General features: G+C 37.9%; 3 protein-coding genes across 3 annotated transcripts; 1 reads left to right on the top strand and 2 right to left on the bottom strand.

Annotated features, from left to right (window-relative positions):
* Nucleotides 1-293: 293 nt before the first annotated feature.
* LOC145905793 (transcription initiation factor TFIID subunit 4-like) lies at nt 294-6,472 on the bottom strand. The gene is made up of 14 exons (XM_082993081.1): nt 6,089-6,472; nt 5,886-5,980; nt 5,597-5,695; nt 5,432-5,503; nt 5,272-5,352; nt 5,076-5,207; nt 4,615-4,797; nt 4,057-4,289; nt 3,528-3,697; nt 2,797-2,930; nt 2,178-2,303; nt 1,653-1,835; nt 1,391-1,414; nt 294-1,162 (listed from the first exon to the last, which is right to left on the bottom strand). The coding sequence occupies exons 1-14, from the start codon at nt 6,393-6,395 to the stop codon at nt 1,055-1,057; spliced, it is 1,947 nt and encodes a 648-aa protein (XP_082849207.1). The 5' UTR covers nt 6,396-6,472; the 3' UTR covers nt 294-1,054.
* Nucleotides 6,473-7,360: 888 nt separating this feature from the next.
* LOC145905536 (protein LSM14 homolog B-like) lies at nt 7,361-12,359 on the top strand. The gene is made up of 10 exons (XM_082992767.1): nt 7,361-7,610; nt 7,931-8,106; nt 8,254-8,452; nt 8,695-8,797; nt 9,017-9,246; nt 9,302-9,448; nt 9,760-9,922; nt 10,245-10,437; nt 10,940-11,038; nt 11,963-12,359. Exons 1-10 carry the CDS (start codon nt 7,490-7,492, stop codon nt 11,984-11,986), a joined length of 1,455 nt encoding a protein of 484 aa, XP_082848893.1. The 5' UTR covers nt 7,361-7,489; the 3' UTR covers nt 11,987-12,359.
* A 139-nt stretch (nt 12,360-12,498) lies between these two features.
* Nucleotides 12,499-21,596, bottom strand: LOC145906398 (sodium/hydrogen exchanger 8-like). Its single transcript, XM_082993815.1, has 15 exons — nt 21,422-21,596; nt 20,816-21,006; nt 20,634-20,714; nt 20,478-20,536; nt 20,081-20,164; nt 19,660-19,796; nt 18,520-18,663; nt 18,088-18,226; nt 17,508-17,613; nt 17,212-17,328; nt 15,863-15,945; nt 15,513-15,624; nt 15,079-15,224; nt 14,087-14,302; nt 12,499-13,049 (listed from the first exon to the last, which is right to left on the bottom strand). The coding sequence occupies exons 1-15, from the start codon at nt 21,556-21,558 to the stop codon at nt 12,948-12,950; spliced, it is 1,854 nt and encodes a 617-aa protein (XP_082849941.1). The 5' UTR covers nt 21,559-21,596; the 3' UTR covers nt 12,499-12,947.
* Nucleotides 21,597-21,711: the final 115 nt, after the last annotated feature.

Genomic DNA, 21,711 nt, shown 5'->3' with positions numbered 1-21,711 from the left:
AGCGTGGTTTTTGGCGTTAGTTACAATCCTTATAGCAACCCAATCATTTTTGTCAAAACACAAAATTGTACATTGCATAACTTTCAGATCAAAATTAAAAGGAATTTTAAGGCTTTAAAATTACATGTTTTGAAGGACTGAAATTTCATGATCAAAATGTGCAACTTTTTTGCCTGCCTCTTAACTGTTGCATGATAAACCAAACTAATCAGCCTCGGTTCCTGCTAGCTTATACACTTTCATCTTGAAGTCGTGCCCATTCTTATGGAACACAGCTCAAAAAACCACAAGAGTGTACAATCGATTCGTATTCTTTTCTATCAAAACGATTCGGCGACGACCGACGGGCACACTGGCGACACCTATCGGTCAATTTGCAACGAAAGAAAATCGGGTTTCCGGGACCAGAAAGACAACACCGCAAGAACAAGGGCGAACTGGTGTCCAGCAGTCACCTGTAACGACTGGTGCCTCGCGAAAGTTATTGTGACGTGACAGAGGTATGTGCGAATGGGGATGGGGAAACGGCTTGCCTCAGCATTCCGAACCTTGATCAACAAAAGCCTGGCACATTAAAAAAGGTTCATAAAGTTAAATGTTGCCATGACAACTGAAGTGCTTTGAAAATGCAGCGACAGGGCAGATAGATTGACAACCACGTCCGCTCATTCACCGAGTCGCATTAAAAGCGTGAAACCGCACAACAATTAATTAACATAGCCTAAATAGCACGACATTTGAGTCTTGTCCAGGGAATTCACCTAACGTCAGTGGGCTGGCTTTCAAGATGAAATGGGACACCTTGGGACAGCGCCGCCGAGCGGCAGTTCAACCGGCGAAAAGGAACTACGTGAAGTGAGAACGACGGTAGAAAAAAAATAAACTGCCTTCTCATGAACAGAGCGACGATGCTGACGTTTAAGAGAGTCCCGAATTTTCGGCTCGACGACAATCGTAGTCACGTGAGAGGCAGTGTGCGGACAAGTGCACTAGGTGGCGCCGCGGAGAACCGCAGTTTCGGGGCAAATTCCATATGTTGATTTTTTCCACTCTGTTACTTCAGGTAGGACTTGTACAGTGCCAAGCTTTTGCGGGAATTGCGTTCGTGTTCTAGAACGAAAGTGAGGTCGCGGGCGTTCACACGCTTGGTTCTGGAGCGCACCTGTCGTACATGAACACGCGTTGAACGTTATTTAATAGAGTTTGGAAGAAATGAGGAGACGAAAGAAGAATTTAACGCTCAAGCCTGAAAATTTGGCTTTTTCAGTTTATTTGGCGTTTGAAAGTTACAATTTTTGAGATCGCAAACTGCGGGATCCGATTTAATGAAATTGGTCAAATACGCCAAGGACCGACCGTGATTGTAAGGAAGACGTAAAAGTATGCTTACCGATGATCGTCCAGATGACGTCGTCTGTAAAAAAATCATAAAAATATTAACGAAAAAAATCAAAATTTATTATATAGCACTTTATTATTTAAAAATTACAACTGCAATCACATAAGGGGAACCACTACTAGGAACTCTTCACAAATCACCACCGTTTAAAGCAGAAATTTTAAAACAGCCAAACAGGATTTTTTTGCCACAACTCAGTAAATATATTTAATTGGGGTCAAAATGCGAAGGTTGCCATCGAACCATAGCTTACATCGAATGAAGTTGCTGAGGACATGGGGGAGTCGATTCGCGGTTTCTTTTTACGCGGTCCGATCGCGTTCCGCGCCGTTTCGTCGGCGTTCCGGATCTGCATCTTCTCTAACTCCTGCTGCTGCATCTCTTTAGCGCGTTCTTTGAGCCGCAACTGCTCCGGATTGTCGCTCTTCGACCGGCTCTGTTAAAGTACGCAGGTTTTGGACTGATTTCATACGTGACACGAAATACACTGGATTTAAATTGCAAAAAATTAAGGCTATTTTTACTGGTAAGAAATAACTTCTTTTGAGAGGTGTATGGGAAGACGGTGACATATCATAATTTTTAAAAGTTCTAGAAATACTTGACTTTAACCACTTTTATTCTGAGTCAAGTTCAAACTTTCTGTCGTTGCCTTTTTTTACACAAACCAATAGGAAAAAAAATCTTTTTCACCACAACACGACACATAACATACAATACACCACCTTATTTATAATCTGCATATTAACAAATTCGAACAAGGAAACGATTGTAATACCTTGATCGCACGCATAAGAATATCCCTCTCAGCTTCGTCGTGCTTCTTCTTCTCAATTTGGTCGATTTCCTGTAGAAACTTCAATTGCATTTTGACGTCACTGCACGCTTTATAGTGATCTTCCTCCTGGAATATGTAAACGGAAGGATTTGATGCTAATTGCAACACCATACGGACGGGCACGATTTAGTGTGGGGGTCGGCAACCTTTTCAACACAGAATGCCACAGTTCACAAATTATGTTACAATGTTAATGACCTTTTTGCGCGTATAGTACAGGGTTTTTCACTAAGCAGTATTGGTACATGAACTCGTAAATCACACGGCGTGCCGTGAGTAATCACGTAGCCAGTTGCCGAACGCTTATTTGCGGTAGGCAAAGGAAAGCCGTAATGTTCAAAAAATTTCCACAATGACTGAAATGCGTTTGTTATTAAACACGCAATCACAAAGTTGGTATAGTATGGTAACAATCAGTAAGTTTTATAAAACTTATTTCTTATTTCGGAACAATGCTTGCTCTTATAGCTTGAAATTAACCTATACGTGGAAACGTTTAATAAACGGCGTTTACTTAAAGACAAATTTAAGGTCAACGAATGGAAAAAGTTAATCTTGCCCTGTAGTTGGTCATGCGGTGGCAAACCACCGACGACAACTTTTCAACGACGTCCTTTATTCTTGTTTCGGCTGCACAGGCAAGTAGCTTCACCGCCTCCGTGTGGATGTTCTTAATATTCGGGGTTTTTGACGCTGCAAAAAAGAACGCATTCGGTTTATCCTTAATTATGGAAAATGTTACAAATGGGCGCGGTTACATGACAGTCTAATTCTCAAACCATTGGTTTCACAAAAGTGTGAGGTAAGTTCTCTTGTTAGTATTATGGCAAGGGTTGCCATTAAATTATAATTTTTTTTCATTCAGTTTCGAAAGATTTCGGAGGATACCGTCAGGATTATGATCTTACTTTTAAACAGTGGTGTACAGCGATAATTTGTTTTTTAGCCAGACTGATGCGTCTATAAAGGTATAATGCGCACTGTGGCAAAAAACCTACCCTCCGCATTTGATTAAATAATTGCGTTTAGATGAGAAAAGTAAAGCACGAAAATAAAAAAAATACAAACGAGCACGTTTCTCATAAATAAGCGCATGTGTGTTTTCTAAGACACTGGTCACAGCGCATATCTCACAAATATACGCGATTACGGCAACCCTATCCATACCTAAAATAGATTTATCAACAGATATTTTCTTAACAGACTAATGACTCGAGGGTAATATAACGCTGTCGATCACACAGAATATTATCAGGTTTCAAATTTTTTGAACAAAACAAGGATTCCAACCTATTTCAGACATCCTCCTTTGTAGCACAGCTGCATTGATGACAGCCTCATCCTTACACGACCGATTTTGGGCGCCCACTAATTCCGAGTTGGTTGCCAGAATTCGGGCACTTTCTTCTGACAGGTTCACCCCCGCCATTGACGCGACGTCGTTTATATCATCGTCATCCCTGTAATAGTTGTTTTTTTAGAGATTTATTCTGCTAAAAAGGTATCGGTACGGTGGCCGCAATTCCGAATTAGGGATTTGCGTAGATAACGTAACAAAAAGTATGGGTTTTACAAAGTGTATAACTCGTAAAGAAGTTCATTTAGGCGTTAGTGGTCCAGTACTGCTGTAACTGCATTGGATGAGACAGCTGGAACAAACTATTAACGTATACGAAATTATACGATTTGTCAATATTAACATATACGATTTTACAGACAAATCAACCACCCCAGAAGCGTAAATATCGCGTATGCCAAACTGTGCTGTGCCATGCCGAACCGAGCACAGTGCAAAAAAACACTTTTGCCAGTCACTCACTTATAGGAACTGCTGCCACCGCCACCAGAACCCGACTGCCATTTCTGATTGTGTCGGTTTGGATGCAACATGGTCGGCTGTCTCATTGTGAGTGTGGAGGGGTGTGCCCCCGACACTGACGACGGGTGGGGTGGCTGGTGGGGAATCCCCCCATGTGGAGAGGGCCCCAGCAATGGGTGTTTCAGTGGTGGGTCTGAGGAGGTTACCCGGGGCAACCTAATGTCTGGGACATTCTGTGGAAAAGAAGTCATTCTGGTTGTAATAATTCTATGTTACTTCCAAATTAATAATTTTTTTTGAAATAAAAGACCCAGTTGCCAGCTTAAAAGTAATATTTTCAAAGGTGATGTTGTTGAACATAGTTTTTAAACAGTCCTCGTTTCAACTGATTGTGTAATTTTTTTGCACTTTTTTTTAAAATAAAAATATTTGAATAAAAAATTTTAAATATTGAAAACAGGTCATAACTTATTAAATGCAAATACTTGGCTACTTGCCTGGTGTGCACGTAAGAAAATGGCACACTACTGATTTACACCGCGAACGGAAGAAATTTACCTGAAAAGTTTTTCCAGCTGGTTTTTGCAGTTTGGTTGTAGCTGGCTTGCTCTTGGGTGATGCTGGCGATTTCGCACTGTCTGTGAAGGAAGACACTCTCTTTGCCGCATTGGCCAGCTCAGTGGGAACCTGGCCACCTGGGCTTTGCTGGATCATTGTCAACCTCAACAGTGGGAGGCTCTTCTGATAAACACAAGGTTGTGCCAATATTAAAAACACAGATGAATTTGAGCTTTTACTACCATAGAACATGTCCCATGAATCGACAAAGACAGATTTTTATGGCAAAGGAAGAAAAATAAATTATTATGACAATGAATTAGACTGCAGAACATGGAAAACAGTTTTAATTTATCTGCGCTTCTCAGCAAAATTAATGTAATAAGATAAAAATACCAATTCGAATCTGGTTTAACTAACATGCTCAATATATATCACAAAAACACAGAGCAAAATTCAACCTTAAGAAATGGGACAAGGTAAGGCTGTGGTGAGGAATTGAGTTCACTTTGCAAACGCTTCGTAAAATCCTCTGGATTAATTTTGTCATCGATCAGATTTTGCACCAAAGCTTTTACATTTCTCACAGTCTCCTGTGAATTAAAACAACAAAAATAAATTTATTTAGACAAACCAGTTGTAAAAATAACAAATTACCTCCCTCTGACCCCCTCCAGAGGCAAGTTTAATTAGCGTTGTCAAAAAATTTCGACATTTATTGACATTCACCAAATCCTCCTAAAAAATAAAAATTGAATTTGAGCAAAAAAAATATTGCAGGAATCAAGAAAATAATAAAAGCATTGACATGTCAAACCTGAGAAAGACTAATCTGAGATGCAGCGGCAGGTGGTTTAACATCAATGGATTTTGCATTTGAGGCAGATACCTAAAAGAGTCGTTTTACAGAATTTTATGCAAAAAATATTGAGCAAAATAAAAACAATTTTTGCAAAAAAAAGTTATCAAAAGTAATACTTACTGTTGAGGACACTGGGACTGGTTTCCCAACCGTAGTTACTGCCGCAAGTGTTGAAACAGCTACTGTAGTAACTACACGTGTAACTGGAGTGGCAGAAACCTGCACACATGAACAGAAACATTCTGTACTATCTCTGAGTTACAACAACATTTGACAAACTATGAGCTTAAAGACTAACGGCAAATTTATATAACAAAAGCGTTATTAACTATAATAAAAAAGGTTTATTTGCAATAGAAGTCAAAAAGCTGTAGGAAAACATTGAGTACTTTTGCACAAATATGGTTACCTGTGTTGAGCTGGTTCCAAGCTGTGTTGTAGTAGTTGAATTGTTTCCATTAACTAACACCAATTGACCATTGGGGGTCCTCGTCAAAATCATACCTAAAACATATTGAAACATGCATGCATTATTTTTTTAGAAGAAAGATTGTACTGGTCTAAGAATGGCAAAAACCTGAATTTTTCTGCAACAACAGGGCCTTCACTTACCCGGAGGAACCTGGATTCCAGAGCCAGAAGTGGTTGAAATTTGCTGTCGTGGCTGTTGCACTTGAACAGCCATTGGGTTTGGCATTCTTTGAGTTTGACCAGTAGCCGTTGTATGTACCATATTGGAATTTACAGCAGAGACTTGCCCTGCTGTGGGTCGCACTGGTTGCAGTTGTATGTACTTTGTAGCTCCACTGGCAGTGACGCCTTGCTTGGAAACAGCATTGCCCGTAGTAACATTATTGTCATTGCTCATAACGGTTACTTTTACAGATGCCAATGCAGTGGAATTATAGGCTGCAGGCATATTCCACCATCAGTGAGCGCACTGCATTTAATTTTACCACTGCATTTTGTACATGATTACAATGCAATGGTATGCACATGTCTGCATAAACACAAGTTTATATATGTTATGTGGAAAGATAATACCCATTTTTGTGTAAATATTTATATGTCAGTGGCATGAAATATTGAAATTTGCTCCTAAATACTCAAGTTATGACATTTTACTAAACAGAACCAAAAAAAAGGCCACTTTAAAACATTTCTCTGGGCCCTGATACTACGCACTACATTAAATGTTTTGTGCAAACCCGTCTTGTAGAGATATGCTGTCAACTAAACCCTTTAAAAGCAAAAATTGCGCCTGCCTAAACGACAAACTAAAAACACAATTTACCACGCGGTTAAGTTTGGTCTTCGGTCTGCAAATAGTAAGACTAACGGCATTCGAAGTGTGATAAGTGCTTTTTTCGTTGTTGTAATCCTTGCCTTGAAAACTTAGAACAACCTCATTGGGCTGATCGAACCAACTGAACCGCCTTCCTCACCCGGCGGCCGCAGCTCGCTAAATGAACTGCGCATGCGCAGACTTGTTTGATTTGGGCTCGAACAATCGTCAAAACATGGAGGTCTATGTTAACTTTGGTCATATTTACTTCTGGCAATGTTTTAGCCTCAAACACCAACATAAAACATGCAAAATATAAATATAGTAACAATAACTTTAACACAAGTGCTTCTAAACATAATTTGTGACAATAGTTAAGAAGAGTAGCGCATGTTTTGAAGTTTTAGAAAATAAGTAGCACAGTTTACAACCACGCTTAAGTAAAAATCAAAATCGTCAGGAACTTATGGAATAAAAAAAATAGCTTTACCAACCCTCACTGTTTTACATTGTAAAATCCCTGCATTTTTTCTTTTCGTTAGTGGCGTGACGTATAAAACTGCGCGCGCATTGACGAGATACGAAACTGGGCAGGTGGCGCTAAAGAACTTACAACCAGGCTTTGTGCTTTGACAAGTTTTCTTTCGTGGTTTTCTAGGGGAGTTGAGTTTGTGATGATCTGATCCACTTTAATCGTGCGCTGTTTACCGTTGTCAAGATCTGGCAATATGTCTTCGGAAAGCCCGTACATCGGAAGCAAGATTAGCTTGATATCCAACGCGCAGATAAGATATGAGGGAATATTATACACTATCGACACCGAAAATGCGACTGTTGCTTTGGCGAAAGGTGTGCTGCTGTTTTTTCGACTTGTATTGCGAATGTAAGGTATACGAGTGTAGTTTGTATAGTCTTGATGTGGAATGGTGTTTGATTTTATTTACACACTTAACTGGTTTACCTGATTATACCCAACAAGACTTAATTTAAAAACTAAAACATTTCTTTGCAATTCGTACGTCAAGCCCAATAGTAAATCCACTTTAGAACTGACTAAAATGAATTTAGAAAAAAAAGAACAGATGTCATTTACAACGCTTGATGCGTCAAAATTTGGTAATACAAATACACTAACAATGTATTAATGCTTCTTTTTAAATAAAAAACAGTGAGATCTTTTGGAACAGAAGATAGAAAGGTGGACAGAGTTGTTGCACCTCGTGATGAAGTTTATGAGTACATTATATTTCGTGGGGCTGACATTGCAGACTTAACAGTCTGTGAACCGCCTAAACCGCAGCAACCAATTGCCCCATCCCTGCCGCAAGATCCAGCTATTGTTCAGGTGCAGAGATGTACTGTTTTCTCAATTCCCTTTAACAAAATGCTACATTTAACTAAAATTTAGCTTAACATACCAACAAACTTGCTTAGAGGTGTGTTTGACCTTAAGTGAATCCAAGAATTGGTTTTTGATAAACTTAATTTCCAGTCCGTAGTAACGTCACAACATTCTCATGCCTCACTGCCTCCATTTGCTGGAAATCAATTCAACAACCCAGTCCAGTCGGCATACAACTCTTACACAAATCGGACACCTTATCAATCAATGGCCCCCAATCAGGTTCCAAATGCTTCGGAGGCCACTTCAGCGCAAGTAAAACAACACCATGTTAATCAATCTAACAAAGGTATTTACTTCACAAAGGGGTATTGTTTATGTGTATATAATCTTGTGCAATTATGGCAAAGTGTGTTTATAGCTATAGAGGCATCTTTCAATGCTGTGTAATTATTTACATTCTTATCAAAATAAAGGCAAGTAGGGCACTTTGTATATTTACAATAAAAGAAAACACTCTGGTTCTAAGTTGTATATATGTTGCTTTTTATGTAAATTGCAAAAAATTGCTGATGTCATTCTTCCAAACAGAAAAACCATCTACACCTACTTCACTTGGACGAACGTCCCCAACGTCTGAGCAAGGTGTCCAAGCTGGTAGTCCTGTAACCACTGGCCAAGAGCGGCCACAGAGGTTACCAATCTGTTTATATTTGATTTTTTCTATTATTGCTCTAACTTACTATTATCCATGCAGTCACATAGTATACACAGTTTAAAATTTGCTGTTTAAATAGCAGATAAGCTGTATGCAGGCAGCTGTTGTTATCTGTTTCGCAATGTAGACCCCCAAAATTTAAGTCATGAATGTTTAATTGAAATATTATGAGTATTATTGAGTATTATTCCACAGAAAAACATATGAAAGCAATAACTACTACAGCAGCAATCGTCATGGCAATGGCGATGGGCGTCAGTACTACAACAGAGGCAGAGGTGGTTACCAACAAAACCAGTACCACCAGCGGGATCAAAATCGTGACCGATATGACAATCGCATTAGACACTATGATGTCGATCACAATGAGATGAATGATAACAGAGGACGGGGCCGCAGAAACTACCAGAATCCAAACTATCGAGGTGTCTAGCTTGTTCCTGAAAGAATTGTTGGTTTTGCAAATTATTTTCTATTAAGGTCAAAGACCTCCACGTGGTGGCCGAAGATATCACCAACGCAATGACCCCTTGCGTTTCGATGGAGATTTTGATTTTGAGGAGGCCAATGCCCTGTTTAACAAAGATGATATCGCCAAAGAACTGATGACAAAACTTAAAATTACTGGTAATGGATATTATCATTAATTGTTGTTTTGCTGAGTGTGCATTTCTGTTCCCCCACAAGTACTGTAAAAATCACAAAAAGAATTGTTACTGTACGTATAAATACATGCAACACCGCTTTTGGTGTTTTAAATTGAAATGAACATGACCCACTTGACCAAATCACCCGACACAGTTTTGCAGCGTAACATTGTGTGTGATGTTGTAGTTAAAAATAACTCCAGCAATTGAGCATCATTGTAATGCAACCAATTCGATATTACATAAATTTTTGGATTCTTGCTTAGTTAAGGAAATATTTATATGTTACAGTGAAGGAGGATCCTCCTAAGAAAGAAGAGAAAATTGACAGTGGGGTGGATTCAGGCCAGAGCAATGAAAATGTGGAGGAATCTGATGATGATGATAATGTGTATTATGACAAAGCAAAGAGCTTTTTTGACAACATTACTTGCGAGACAAACAATCCAAGAGGGTAATATTGGTTGTTTATTGGATATTGATTTAGCTAAAAACTAGAATGGGCTTAATCTCATCCCATAATCATTAGTACAAGTTTTATTGTGCCCTCTGTAGCATGCATCTCCCATAATACTTGGACATTTTGTGTATATAATATATTTGTGGAAATGACATTATCATTGCGACCAACTTCAAAATTATTGAATTTGTACAAAACTTTCCATATTTCTCAATGGACAATTTGTGACAAAGTCTTTTGGATTTTTAATAACCTCAAAGAAATCTTGCTTGTTTCTTACTCTTATGATTTATGTTCTATCCAAAATTTATCACAGGGAACGAATGTCTTGGTCCGAAGAACGTAAGCGCAACACAGAAACTTTCGGAGTCCAACAGTATGGGCGGGGACGGGGTTATTACAGAGGAAGAGGAAATTACCGGGGTCGAAGAGGCGGTGGATATCGTGGCAGAGGAGGGGGCGGCTACCGCAATTATTATCGTAACGACTACAACAAGGGTTATTACAATGTAAGTGGTAACGCTTTTGTCTAAAAGCTCTATTTCATTATCAGATACATTACATGAAGTCAGATGGCGACTATAAGTTGTTTGTGTGGTGAGGGTAAGGACTTTAATACAGTTTGTTGCTGAAGAAGTATCGCATCATGTAAACTGAGCTTTTCAGGCAAAAAACTGTAATTTGTTGTTTGGGAAAGTAGTATAAGGTGATTGTTTTGTTTCATGTTTCTTCCATGATTTATCAGTATTGGTTATGTAGAAATGGTTTTCTCATTTTTTTTCCAGAGGAGCCACTTTAAATTATACTATACAACCCCTTTTCTAGTCAAAGAAAACAAAACAATCCTATAGTTTAAAATATCAAGTTGTCTGGCTACCTCTGCACATGCCTTGCTGCAACTCAGTCTTCTCTGGCACTGATGATGAACACGTTTGAACATCTGCATCGACATGAGTAGCATACTAGCTTTCGCTTTCCTTTTTCTAACTTGTTAACTATTTCACATTTCAGCACCCACAGCAGAATCAGTACCAAAACCGAGGTGGCAGTCGTGGAAGTGGCAACAACCAGGGTTACCGTCGTGACCAACAGGCACCCAATAAGCCCCAGGTAACAAAAACTTCAGAGGTTCAAAGTCCAACTATTATACCTTGGTTAAGGGTCGGGTCCAGAAATTTTCTCCAAGGGGAGTGGTTACTATTCAAAACTCGTTGACTTTGGGCACAAGACGAGTAGATAGGCACGCATGCACCAGATAATCTAGTGATGAATGAATATCAATTTTAAGACAACCCTTACTAGGGATGTGCCAAGGCGAACCCGAACCCGAATAGATTCGCCGAATATGAGCACAGATTTCATATTCGTGCAAACCCGGATAATGCGCAAGATTCGTATGCGAACATTTATTGACGCATAATATGGTTGTGTGATAAAACCGTCAAAGTTTTTGTCTTTTTCGCATGACCAATAACGGTAGCACACCGCTTATAACGCCACAAGAACTGGTGTAGTCGATTTTGCTACTGGTTTATCACCACGATTGAACAAAATGTGACGAAAATGCCGTTTCGATTGTATTGATTCTGGGCGCTGCTCGTATAGCACGGGTTTTCGTCACCAAAGTACAGAAGCGCATTTGAAAACAAAAGAACGGAAGTCCTGTGTTGTTCAACATTATATTTGGTCAATCATGACATATCGGCTTTTGTTACGTTATGTCAATCAAAGTATCGTTTTTCCTAAACACTAGCGGTAAAGGCCACTGTTCGTCTGAGATAGTATAGCGTCGGTTGTTGGTTTCCAAAAGTTTATTAAACTATATTCGGGTTCGCACGAATAATGTTTCTATTTAATCGAATTTGCACGAACCCGAATCTTTGTCCATTTGGCACATCCCTAACCCTTACCATTCCACTGTAACGTGTTCAACATATGGCAATCGCCCATTTTCGTCCAAAGGATCTGCCCCTGTCTTAGTTGATATTCAAAACTATGAAAAATTTGAAATCAAATGATTTTTTTGTTATTCAGAACGCCGAGTCTGCGACGGCCTAAACCCTGTCGGCGAACTGTAAAAAGAAATTGTTGTTCTGGTGACATTCCCGTTTGGAGGAACACGTTCACTTTGCCTGTATTATTCTTTGTTTAGCATTTCCTGAGTTGATGCTAGCTGCCCCCGAGCGACCAAACGGCGCTTTATAAAAAGGTGTTTCAGTTACAGCTGCCGCCGGATTTTTCGACAAGTTCCACTGAAAATCGTACGCCAGAAGCGCGTAAATTTTCTCCGGAAACAACTTGGCCTTGGTGGTTACAATTACAGAATGCAAAACCAGACAATTAAAACAACGGAAGTTCACCTTTGACACCATACGCCCCTTTTTGAGTTGCCCCATTAGCATGTTTCTGTTCACAGAAATCGTGAAATAAAAAAATGCTGGAATGCTTTGTCCTGAAACTGTCAACTCCAAACAAAACAGTTATTAGAACATAAATACACCCTCTGGTGGCATTGAAGCTTGGGAAAATTCTCACTTGACCTGTGTTATTGCTGTGTTCTGAAATAGCCGTAACACCAAATAAAAAATTTATTTGAACACGAATATAAACTTTCACAACAACAACACCACGAAAACGTCAAAGGCACTTACGTGTACAAATAGAACATCTTAATGTGCAATATTTGTTATGCAATGGTACAGGGATTAGCCACAATACTACCACATTAGTTAATCAGGCAGAGCTGAAATGGCTTTAAATTTCTGTGCAGACCAGGACAGGTAATGAAACACCACTGCATAAAACGTAAATACAGCTGGCAGGGGTTAAAGCACTTTCCCGAGATATTTTGTTTCGAACTTAACACAGAAACCAAAAGTTTAGCAGAATGTTGTAATTTTCCCTCCCAGTGCAGGAGTGTTTACACCAAAAAAAAACTGGTGCATTCAGTGCAATATAAAAGCACCACGATACGCCTTTAGGGCATAAATAGCTAAAGCCAACTTTCCGGACAATATCCTTAAATTTCCGTCTCCTCATCCGAAGGTGATGGCCTGCTCCGTACCTCCTCGTACCATTTGTTCGTCAAACGCTGCATCTCACTGCGATTCTGTATGAGTTCCTAAAACCACAACAAATCAAATATACATCCTCCTAATATTAAGGTAATTAGACTAGAGGTTCCCGAAGGGTTTTGTTTTAATGTTTCAAAGGGTCCCAAGCTTACTTATGTGGCTTTGGACGAACGTCATTTCCATAACAATTTGCGTGACCAGCTATTGCACTATAAAAAAACAAATTATCGCACATACGCAAAGGAATTCGCCTATAACCACATGGTCAACACTACAAAAATACCTTAAAAAGGTCAACATTTTTAGCAACCCCTACGTTAGACGTATCAACCTGTATAGGCCATGTGTGGGATGAACTATTAGGTAAACAAGGCAATTGCCTTACGGCCAGCCAAAAATCAAGGCCACCTAATATCGTTGTGACGTAAGTTCAGGATTAAGGAGGTCAGAAGGTCAACAAATTCCTGTACACTTCTTCGCATTATAAGTTTTTATTCATTTACGAAGTCCGAAACATTACTTAATGATAAGCAAAGTCGTCTGATAGTCACACCAGCTGCACTGATGAGACCTTTTAGGTCGAAACAGTGGTCATCTGTCTGCAGCATTCACAATTACTTAACGAGTTGGTTCTTTCAATTGGTCAACATAATGTATGTGTATTTTTAGGCAACTGTCGTAATTTGGCTTGTGGCCTGCAGAGCATTAATCCAACACTGGACAGACCAACAAAGTAGGGGCATGCAAAAAAATGCTGTTGACTGCAGTCTCAATAGATCAGAGGTTAGTCGGTGGGAAATTTCCCTTTTTATAGGGTTGTAGACTGGGTAATTAGGTGGCACCAAAATAGACAATTTAAGTAGTTGCAACAGAAATGATTCTGTATTGTCCTACACTTTTTGGCAAAATGCAACTCAATGCCACAAAAATGCAATAATTAAATTCTAAATTTAAATACAAGTGGGTAAAATATGGATTGAAAAATGGATGTTTTGTTTCCATTTCAAACTGCGAAGGCCAACTGACAATCAAAAACTACACTGAAACAACGAGATTTGTTCAACAGTACATTATTCAAACATACCCTTTTCGTTATTTTCCTTGTAAAGAAGGGAACAAGGTATTTTGCGTCAATATACGCAAATCCCGTCAGTTTCAGATCCTCTCTCAGATACCTGTCGTCGTATTCCTCTTCAGTAAGTTCTGAAATGTGGTCCGATTCTATTGCCTGACCCATTTCTTCTGTTTTGCTCATAGTAAGCCCTCGATGGTAAGAACGCTTGTCGTCAAACTGCAAAAACTAAACAAAACAAGATTGATGGTATATTTTAATAGTTCTGATGGTAAAAAAAATTGGTGTATGAGTTATGTTGCAGAAAAAAAATGTATTCAGTCTATTTTTGCAAATCCATATGTAACTGTAACTTAAAATTTTATTTTAAATCCTACTGTTTTATGTTTTTTTGCAAGATAAATAGCATCACACTACATTCATCGTCTACCGACTAGGTATGAATTAAAGAACACTTTATCACCAGACTACACCAATAAACCACATTCCCCATTATTAAAAATTTGACACTCTATAGCTAAGTACACCCATAATTTTACATATGCAGCTTCAAGTCCATTTGGTGAATTGTACTTAAATCCCTCCACAGCATAGAACTAAATACGGACAGGTGTTAATTTTGAAATTCTTCTACCTTTGGCTGTAGACCACGCTTAGAAAATGTGTATTGCCAAGGTTTAAATCTGTCGACTTACTTTTAAGTCAAATATATTTCACTAGAACAGCATTGTCACTGACTGATGCCTTCACATTGCTGTGATTAACAGGGTTTCAAAAAGAGTGACAGTGATTAGAAACCAGGAATATGTTTTTTGTCTTAAATAATATAATGGCACAGTCATTCTTAACTTTATTGAAACGAATTTTAGTTCAAAAAGCAAAATTAGAAATTGTGCTTTAATAAGAAAAACGTTTGAAGAGCACCGATAGCCTGTGACACTATTTTTAGGTTTTCTAAATTAGTCCCGTTTTAGTTTATGTACAACCCAGGGTGGCGGGCTTACCTTCACAACAGGAAAAGTAGCACCTCCCAACACTAGAATAGTGAAGAGCACAATGATGAGGGAGGTGGTAACGATCACATGGCGTTTCTCTGTTGAATCCAAGTCCAAATGAAGACTCAGTACATAGCAAATAGCACCGCGCAAACCTGTACATGCGAAAAGGTTAAGGCCTATGTAACATGCAGAAATAAAATATGTCAAATTGAATTGCTTAAGAGGATGCAAGGTTTGCTCGAGCATTACTCATGACTCTGCACAATTTGAAGATATTAAATCAGCTTGTTTGACTAAAAAGGCTTTCGGACATGTTAAAAGGATGTTAAATGGAAAGTGAGGCAGTACTTAGAAATATAATGAAAGCATTATACATGTGGAACTTATGGCTGCAATCATGACTGGCTACCGTGATAACATGTAATAAAAAGATTTTTTACCGCTGAACCACATGATAAACTGCATTCGTTTGGTGATCTTCGTCTCTCTGAAATAGTTTAACACCCAAGAAAGTGGATAAATGTTCAGGCCACGTCCAACCAGGAGCAGTATCTGAAAAAACAGCATTTTTGGCTGGAATATTTTTGTACACTATACAAAACTAATCAGTTATATATTGGTACTATTGTTTTTACAAAAAAAACAGAATTATGTTGTTTTATGCTCATATGCCCAAATTATTTGTTTTTCACAAATACAATTTTTATCACATTCAATACACAGATGAACAGTTTAAAAACTACTAATAGTCTGCATGGGTTAGGATATATATACCACAAAAACAACTTACAATACTCCATATAACAAAGGCTGGTTGAAAATTATGTTCGAAGCTGAATATGGCGAGCCCAAGGTAAGCGAACACACTTGTCTCTGAAAAACAAACAAAGAAATGATGAAATGAAAGTAACATACTGTAAGGTAAATGAGAAACATCAGTGGAATTATGATTATTAAAAAACCAATTGCAGTGTAATTCATTGGTGATTGTTGACTAAGTAAAAAACAACATAAGTTCATGCTCAAAAGATACATATAACCAGTGGCGGATCTAGGGGGGGTGTTTAGGTGTCACAACACCCCCCTCAGCATTTTGGCACATTGTTTTGTGGGGTGTGAAAGTGCGGTTAATTTCGGTGAAGTGTTCCTCTCCGCTGTTTCTTTGTTACTCGGTCGCGCGCGCTGCATTCACGCGGCGATGACTCTTATGAAACAATCGTTTGTTGTGCCGTTGGTCAATAACCCGTCAACAATACTGTTTTTAAAAGCGCGACCTTATAAGTTTATTCATTTCTGCTACAATTTCTATACAACGAGTATTTTGTATTTCGTCTGTTGTTTTTTATATATTTCGCAAATTATCTAGTGCCAAAAAATCTTTGTGTATTTGGTGGTGCAAGACCACGTCCTAGACCATTACAGATTTGTTATTAGAATGGGGGGGGGCGGAATTTGTTTGGGAATTCCCCAATTTTCCGCTGTAAACTAAGGTTATTTGTGGCCGAGCATTGCAAAATACGAACGCCAGTGTTGGTGCGAATCGTCACATAAACGGTGGCTTCCTGACTTACGCAATTGCGTAGCACTTGGAACACTCTATGCGAGTTTTTGCGGTAGTGCTTGCGTCGTAGTTTCATTACCACGACTTTGAAAGAAAGGTTTGAATATACGTGTTATCTAAAAGGAATTAAATGTGGGCTTGCGTTATCAAGAAAACATACAAATAAAAACTATGTTGCATGCGGTGGCCTTATATTCCTCTTTGCACATTTGCGAGCGCTAACAGTTGTTTTCAACATGCGTAATATTGGCAACGTGTTCAACAACAAAACTGGTTTCCACCGAGATTTTGACAAAAAATTACAGCATGATAAATGTCCGAAAAAAATTTTAATTGCATCTAACGGCTTCATTAATTAGGTACCGAAACCGAACACTCATATTTTTTCTAGATCGCCACTGTATATAACATATTAATAACCATAAACAACATACATGAAAACATTTTACCTTTACTAAGACAACTTTGCCTTTATTCTATAAGTTTATGCTAAATAAAGAAACAACTACAATCTATGTATGTTGAGTAACAAACCTAATTGACTGAAGTATTCTTAGTAATAGTGAATGAGGTGTTACCTGCCATGAACCCCAGTGCTCTTAATGTTTGTTGCATGTTGATTTGAGTGACTAACGACAAGTTGCTATGAGTGTAGTGTGACATCACAATTGCCGCCAGCAGGATTGCCATTATGCCTGCAAAGTTAATTGAACGGCTCATATATGAATACCATTTCCTGTTGAGACCACTTGAAATATTTTCAGTGGGGTTAGTTTACTATTTGTAATACTTGTGAAACGTACATTACAATAAGAATTGAAAGAATAAAGTTGGTGGAGTAATGAATTATGTATTTTTAAGAAATGCATCATACCTGAGAGGTTTAAGCTGTCAGCCAACCCATAAGGAATATATGCAAATATAAACATCATTCCCAGTTCCAAAGAGGGGGTTTTCCTTAAATCCACATGCTTCATTATGTACACATTGTCATGTAAGGAAAAAGACAACTAAAAGACATACTTCTGCAACAGTTTTTACCCATGGATGTTTACCAGGGTTTAAACTGCTGAATAGTGCTGCACATTTCTCTAAATAATCGGATGCCTTAATTTTGTTTAAATAGCATGGCCACATACACATATTTGATGCGATTAATTTAAATATATCTAATTTGAATTGTGATTCAGCTTCTTATAAGTAACACAGGTTATTTTATATAGATTTATGGAGTAAAACACAAAATACATCTGTTTTCTTTATTAAACCTAAAATAATGAAGCATTGTTGTCTCATCATGAATTTAAACAGAGACACTTATTAAATATAGTTTAAGTTGGATGCAATGTGACTTTGTAAATCTAGTTCCACATAAAACGTAACTTTTGTCAAGGAAATGTACTTTATAACCCTCAACCAAACTACATTACAGTGTGGTAAAAGTCAAAGGATATCAATGCACTTAGAAGTGCAATGAAGACTCCTAACAGGGCTGATCCGACCATCATGCGCAAGAAATCACCAACGGCAACCAGAAATGCAGAGGATTTGGTTGTGTTTTCAGCTAAACCAGTTCCCAGCTCTTGAAACATGCTAGAAAAAAATTTTAATTTTATTGATGGTATCACCACTTTATAATGGCTGTTGGTGTCAAATTACCATTAATATAAACAAAAACATACTTTTCAAAAATTACAATGGAAATACAAAAGCTGTTTTCCTGGCAACACAGTGCCAACATTTTTGCAAACAATGCATTTTATAACACAGTGGAGCTGTTTGCATTCCACCATATGCCTTACTTAACTCTACCGCAGGAACAAGCAATTATTCATCACTTTCCCATCCACATAAGTTGTCATGTTTTGTTGCTTGTTTTTACTAACCTTGTCAGCACAATCGACACAGCATCGTTTAGTATACTCTCACCAAAAACCAACATGTTCAACGTTGGGTCCACATTCAGGGCCTTGAAGATGGCAATTGTAGCTACTGGGTCCACCGCCGATACCAGAGACCCGAATGCAAAGCTGCCGATTTAAAAAAAAACCTATTAATTTTTGCATGAAAAAATCTATTTAAATTTTGTTCAAATAAAAAACAACTTGTGCAAAAAAAGCCATAAAAGCTGCAAGCTCTCCAAAAAACAACTTATACTACAACAACAGTTTACCATTATTCCAATCTATATTTAAAATTGCTTGTTTAGATTTACAAGTGCCTGCACTTTAAATGGTGTGTTTGTTTGGACAAGATTAAATTTTAAAATGGTTGTTGCCTATACTATTAAGAGGACACAAGCTAATGGCTATACAACGACTCTTTCAAATCAACTAAAATTGGGAATCTAGAAATCAAATTTTGGCAAGTAGAATCCTCAAGAAAGTAGTATGTTATAAAAAAGATTCTTTTGCACCAAAGATTTATGAGAAATCAGTGTCAAAAAGTGATGCATCCAAAAGAGTGTACAAATGATACTTAACAGCACCATACACTATACCACAATGGGATTTGCATTGGGTTTTGACATGCGCTTGACATACTTGAAATTGCGCATCAACCAGACATGAAACACCACTTCACCAGGCAGTGCTCAAACCCTTGGGAATTTGACAAAACAATTCACAAGTGGAACAAGTGCCATACGCCATGCCTTAAATCATGTAAGCTATAAGAGATATGACAAGCTGTCAACAAAATGTTAGTACTGAAGAAGTTGAAATACAACCAATTTTCATTTTATGCCATGTAAAGTAGAATATAATAAACAGAATTTCATTCTATTGCCTTATCTTCTTCATCAGTATGTTATGTTTGTTATATTCTACTTTACATGGCATAAAATAAACAGATTGTAAAAATTGCTTTCTTAATTTTACTGGTCCTTAAGTTTGTTTAAGAACCACTCATTTAAACTGTAAAAAAGTATCTTTTAAGTATCTTTAAAAGAGCTGTCTGAAAGATTGACAAAAAAGTTTTGCTCAGCAAAAATTAAGTATGTTATAGATTCTGGAATTTTCTCGTACCTGTCTGTAAGTGTGAGATTATAAGCAATGCCAGCAACACCCATTAGGTAGATTCCACCACCCACTACCATTGCTGAAATAAAGGTTCCAATGACAGCGAACACCAAGATGGAGCCAATGTTTTGAAAGAAGTTGCCCTAAACAAGCACAAGCATAAGAAAAAACTGCAATAATTATAAAAGCTTGATCATCAATTTTTTCCGAAGGTTTTTTGTCAAAAGCTAACTAATAGGTGTCTTAAACCATTAATGCACAGAAAAGCCCACATAGATGTGACATTCATCTACCAATACACTTGATGATACCTTTACACAGAGTCAAAGCATCTAAGCGTTTTCATTTAGGTTAGCAGTTTGCCTATAAACATCATCACAATAATATTCCTACCAGTTAATTAGTTATCACACATATAGAAAATTACCTTGTGCAAATTATATCCAGCTTCAAAGATGATTGGAGGCAATAGCAACAAAAAGAATGTGTTTGGTGAAAGCATTTCTTCAGCCTGTTAAGTATAATTCATTAATAGCACAGAAATACACATATTACTACAGCAAATCGTGAACAACACCATTGTAACAGAGTATTTGAAGAAGAAACCGATGATGCTGTGGTAGACAGAATTGATTTTTCTATTGAATAAACTAGCTGACTCCAATTCGAAACATCTAGTTTCAAACAATTTGATTTAATTCATATTTCGAAGTGGTGGTGTTACTGGTACAAGACTATGCCTAACCGAGGGCTAGATTTCTGCATCCAGTCCAAGCAACCAGTTTTGTAACAAAGTATGAATTAACTACCAACAACATATTTACCAGCCAATTTCCCACTCCAGCTGTTTGCATTATTTTGACGATTCCACCAATAGCTGCACCTAAAGTTTTAAAAAAAATGTTGTCAGTCAACTAATCTAATGGCGAATAAAACTGTTTAACAAAAGTAAACTGTGCATAATGGTACTTGTGACTAACCTAGAAAGACAACTGCAATACTCTCAGGCAACAGGTGGAAATTGAGACGGATCAGACAATGTGTCAATAATATGCACAAAGCTGCAAGAAAAAAACACGAATGAATAACTAAATATAGTCATTACAAAACTTTACAAAAAAATACTCAAAATATTTTACACAATTATATAAGCTTTGCGCACCTAAAACAATTAAAATAAAGAAAATCTTCATGCTTTCGCTGTGTTGCATTTGCTCAGCTTCACTCCCAGTCTGGATATTTTCGATTGCATTTGCTGCATTGTTCTCATCGGACTCCGTACTTGTTGTCGTTGATATCGTGCTTGTGTTGAGTGCTGGTGCTTCTGTGGCATTTCTGGCTGTATCATTGGAACTGTGGGCACAAAAATTGGTGATTTTGCTGTTAAATAGTCTATGGATCACTTTACCCACAGAAACAGTCAATACAGGTCAGTGTGTGCACTTTCCTCACAATGACACATGACATGTTTGTAGGCATGCTATTGTTTTACTGTCTCAACATAGAGAAGCCTTAATGCTACCAAAAAAAAACAGTAAACACTGCCTTCTGTTTAATCAAGCCATTACTTGACAAAGGGCTTATCACTCATTTTACCCAATTTTTGCACCTAAAAGGTCTGAAACGAGTAAGATATCAAGCCATATATTGGTTTTCTGCACACATTGCAAACACAGATTGCATTTTCCACAACACACAACTTCCACAGCTAATTATGTACATATACGTTTGTTAATGGCAAGCAACATCCATGCAACTATAGCATTACCTTGGGGTCTCTTGCTTATCGGATTTTGCTTCAGAGGCACTGTTGTCCGTCGGGGCGGTTTGTGTAAGTTGTATGACCACCGCCAAAATAAATCCATACACAAGAATACATCTCAAAATAGTTTTAACGACGCTCATTTTTGGTACAAGTACTCTGTTCGCTGATTTTGCTATTCCTGTCTGTGAACGATACGTCCGTTATAAGGAGGTTTATAGTAACTAGTCAGGCAAACGATTGTTGCTTCATATGTTCTGAATATTTCCTAAAGTACAACAACGTCACTCTTAGGT

The sequence above is a fragment of the Ascidia mentula genome, chromosome 6 (assembly GCF_947561715.1).
Source record: "Ascidia mentula chromosome 6, kaAscMent1.1, whole genome shotgun sequence".
Lineage (NCBI taxonomy): Eukaryota > Metazoa > Chordata > Ascidiacea > Phlebobranchia > Ascidiidae > Ascidia > Ascidia mentula.
Note: the sequence above shows the minus strand (reverse complement) of the source record. Positions and strands in the feature narration are given on the sequence as shown.

Coding starts and splice junctions, on each gene's coding strand:
- LOC145905793 (XM_082993081.1), bottom strand. CDS start 6,395: ATGCCTGCAGCCTATAATTCCACTGCATTGGCATCTGTAAAAGTAACC. Junction 5,504..5,596: donor CAGTCCCAGTGTCCTCAACA/GTAAGTATTACT, acceptor CGACTCTTTTAG/GTATCTGCCTCAAATGCAAA. Junction 1,415..1,652: donor CCTCAGCAACTTCATTCGAT/GTAAGCTATGGT, acceptor ATTTTTTTACAG/ACGACGTCATCTGGACGATC.
- LOC145905536 (XM_082992767.1), top strand. CDS start 7,490: ATGTCTTCGGAAAGCCCGTACATCGGAAGCAAGATTAGCTTGATATCC. Junction 9,923..10,244: donor GAGACAAACAATCCAAGAGG/GTAATATTGGTT, acceptor AATTTATCACAG/GGAACGAATGTCTTGGTCCG. Junction 11,039..11,962: donor AGGCACCCAATAAGCCCCAG/GTAACAAAAACT, acceptor TTTGTTATTCAG/AACGCCGAGTCTGCGACGGC.
- LOC145906398 (XM_082993815.1), bottom strand. CDS start 21,558: ATGAGCGTCGTTAAAACTATTTTGAGATGTATTCTTGTGTATGGATTT. Junction 20,537..20,633: donor TATTGCAGTTGTCTTTCTAG/GTTAGTCACAAG, acceptor TTAAAACTTTAG/GTGCAGCTATTGGTGGAATC. Junction 15,225..15,512: donor GTTTATCATGTGGTTCAGCG/GTAAAAAATCTT, acceptor TCGCATGTACAG/GTTTGCGCGGTGCTATTTGC.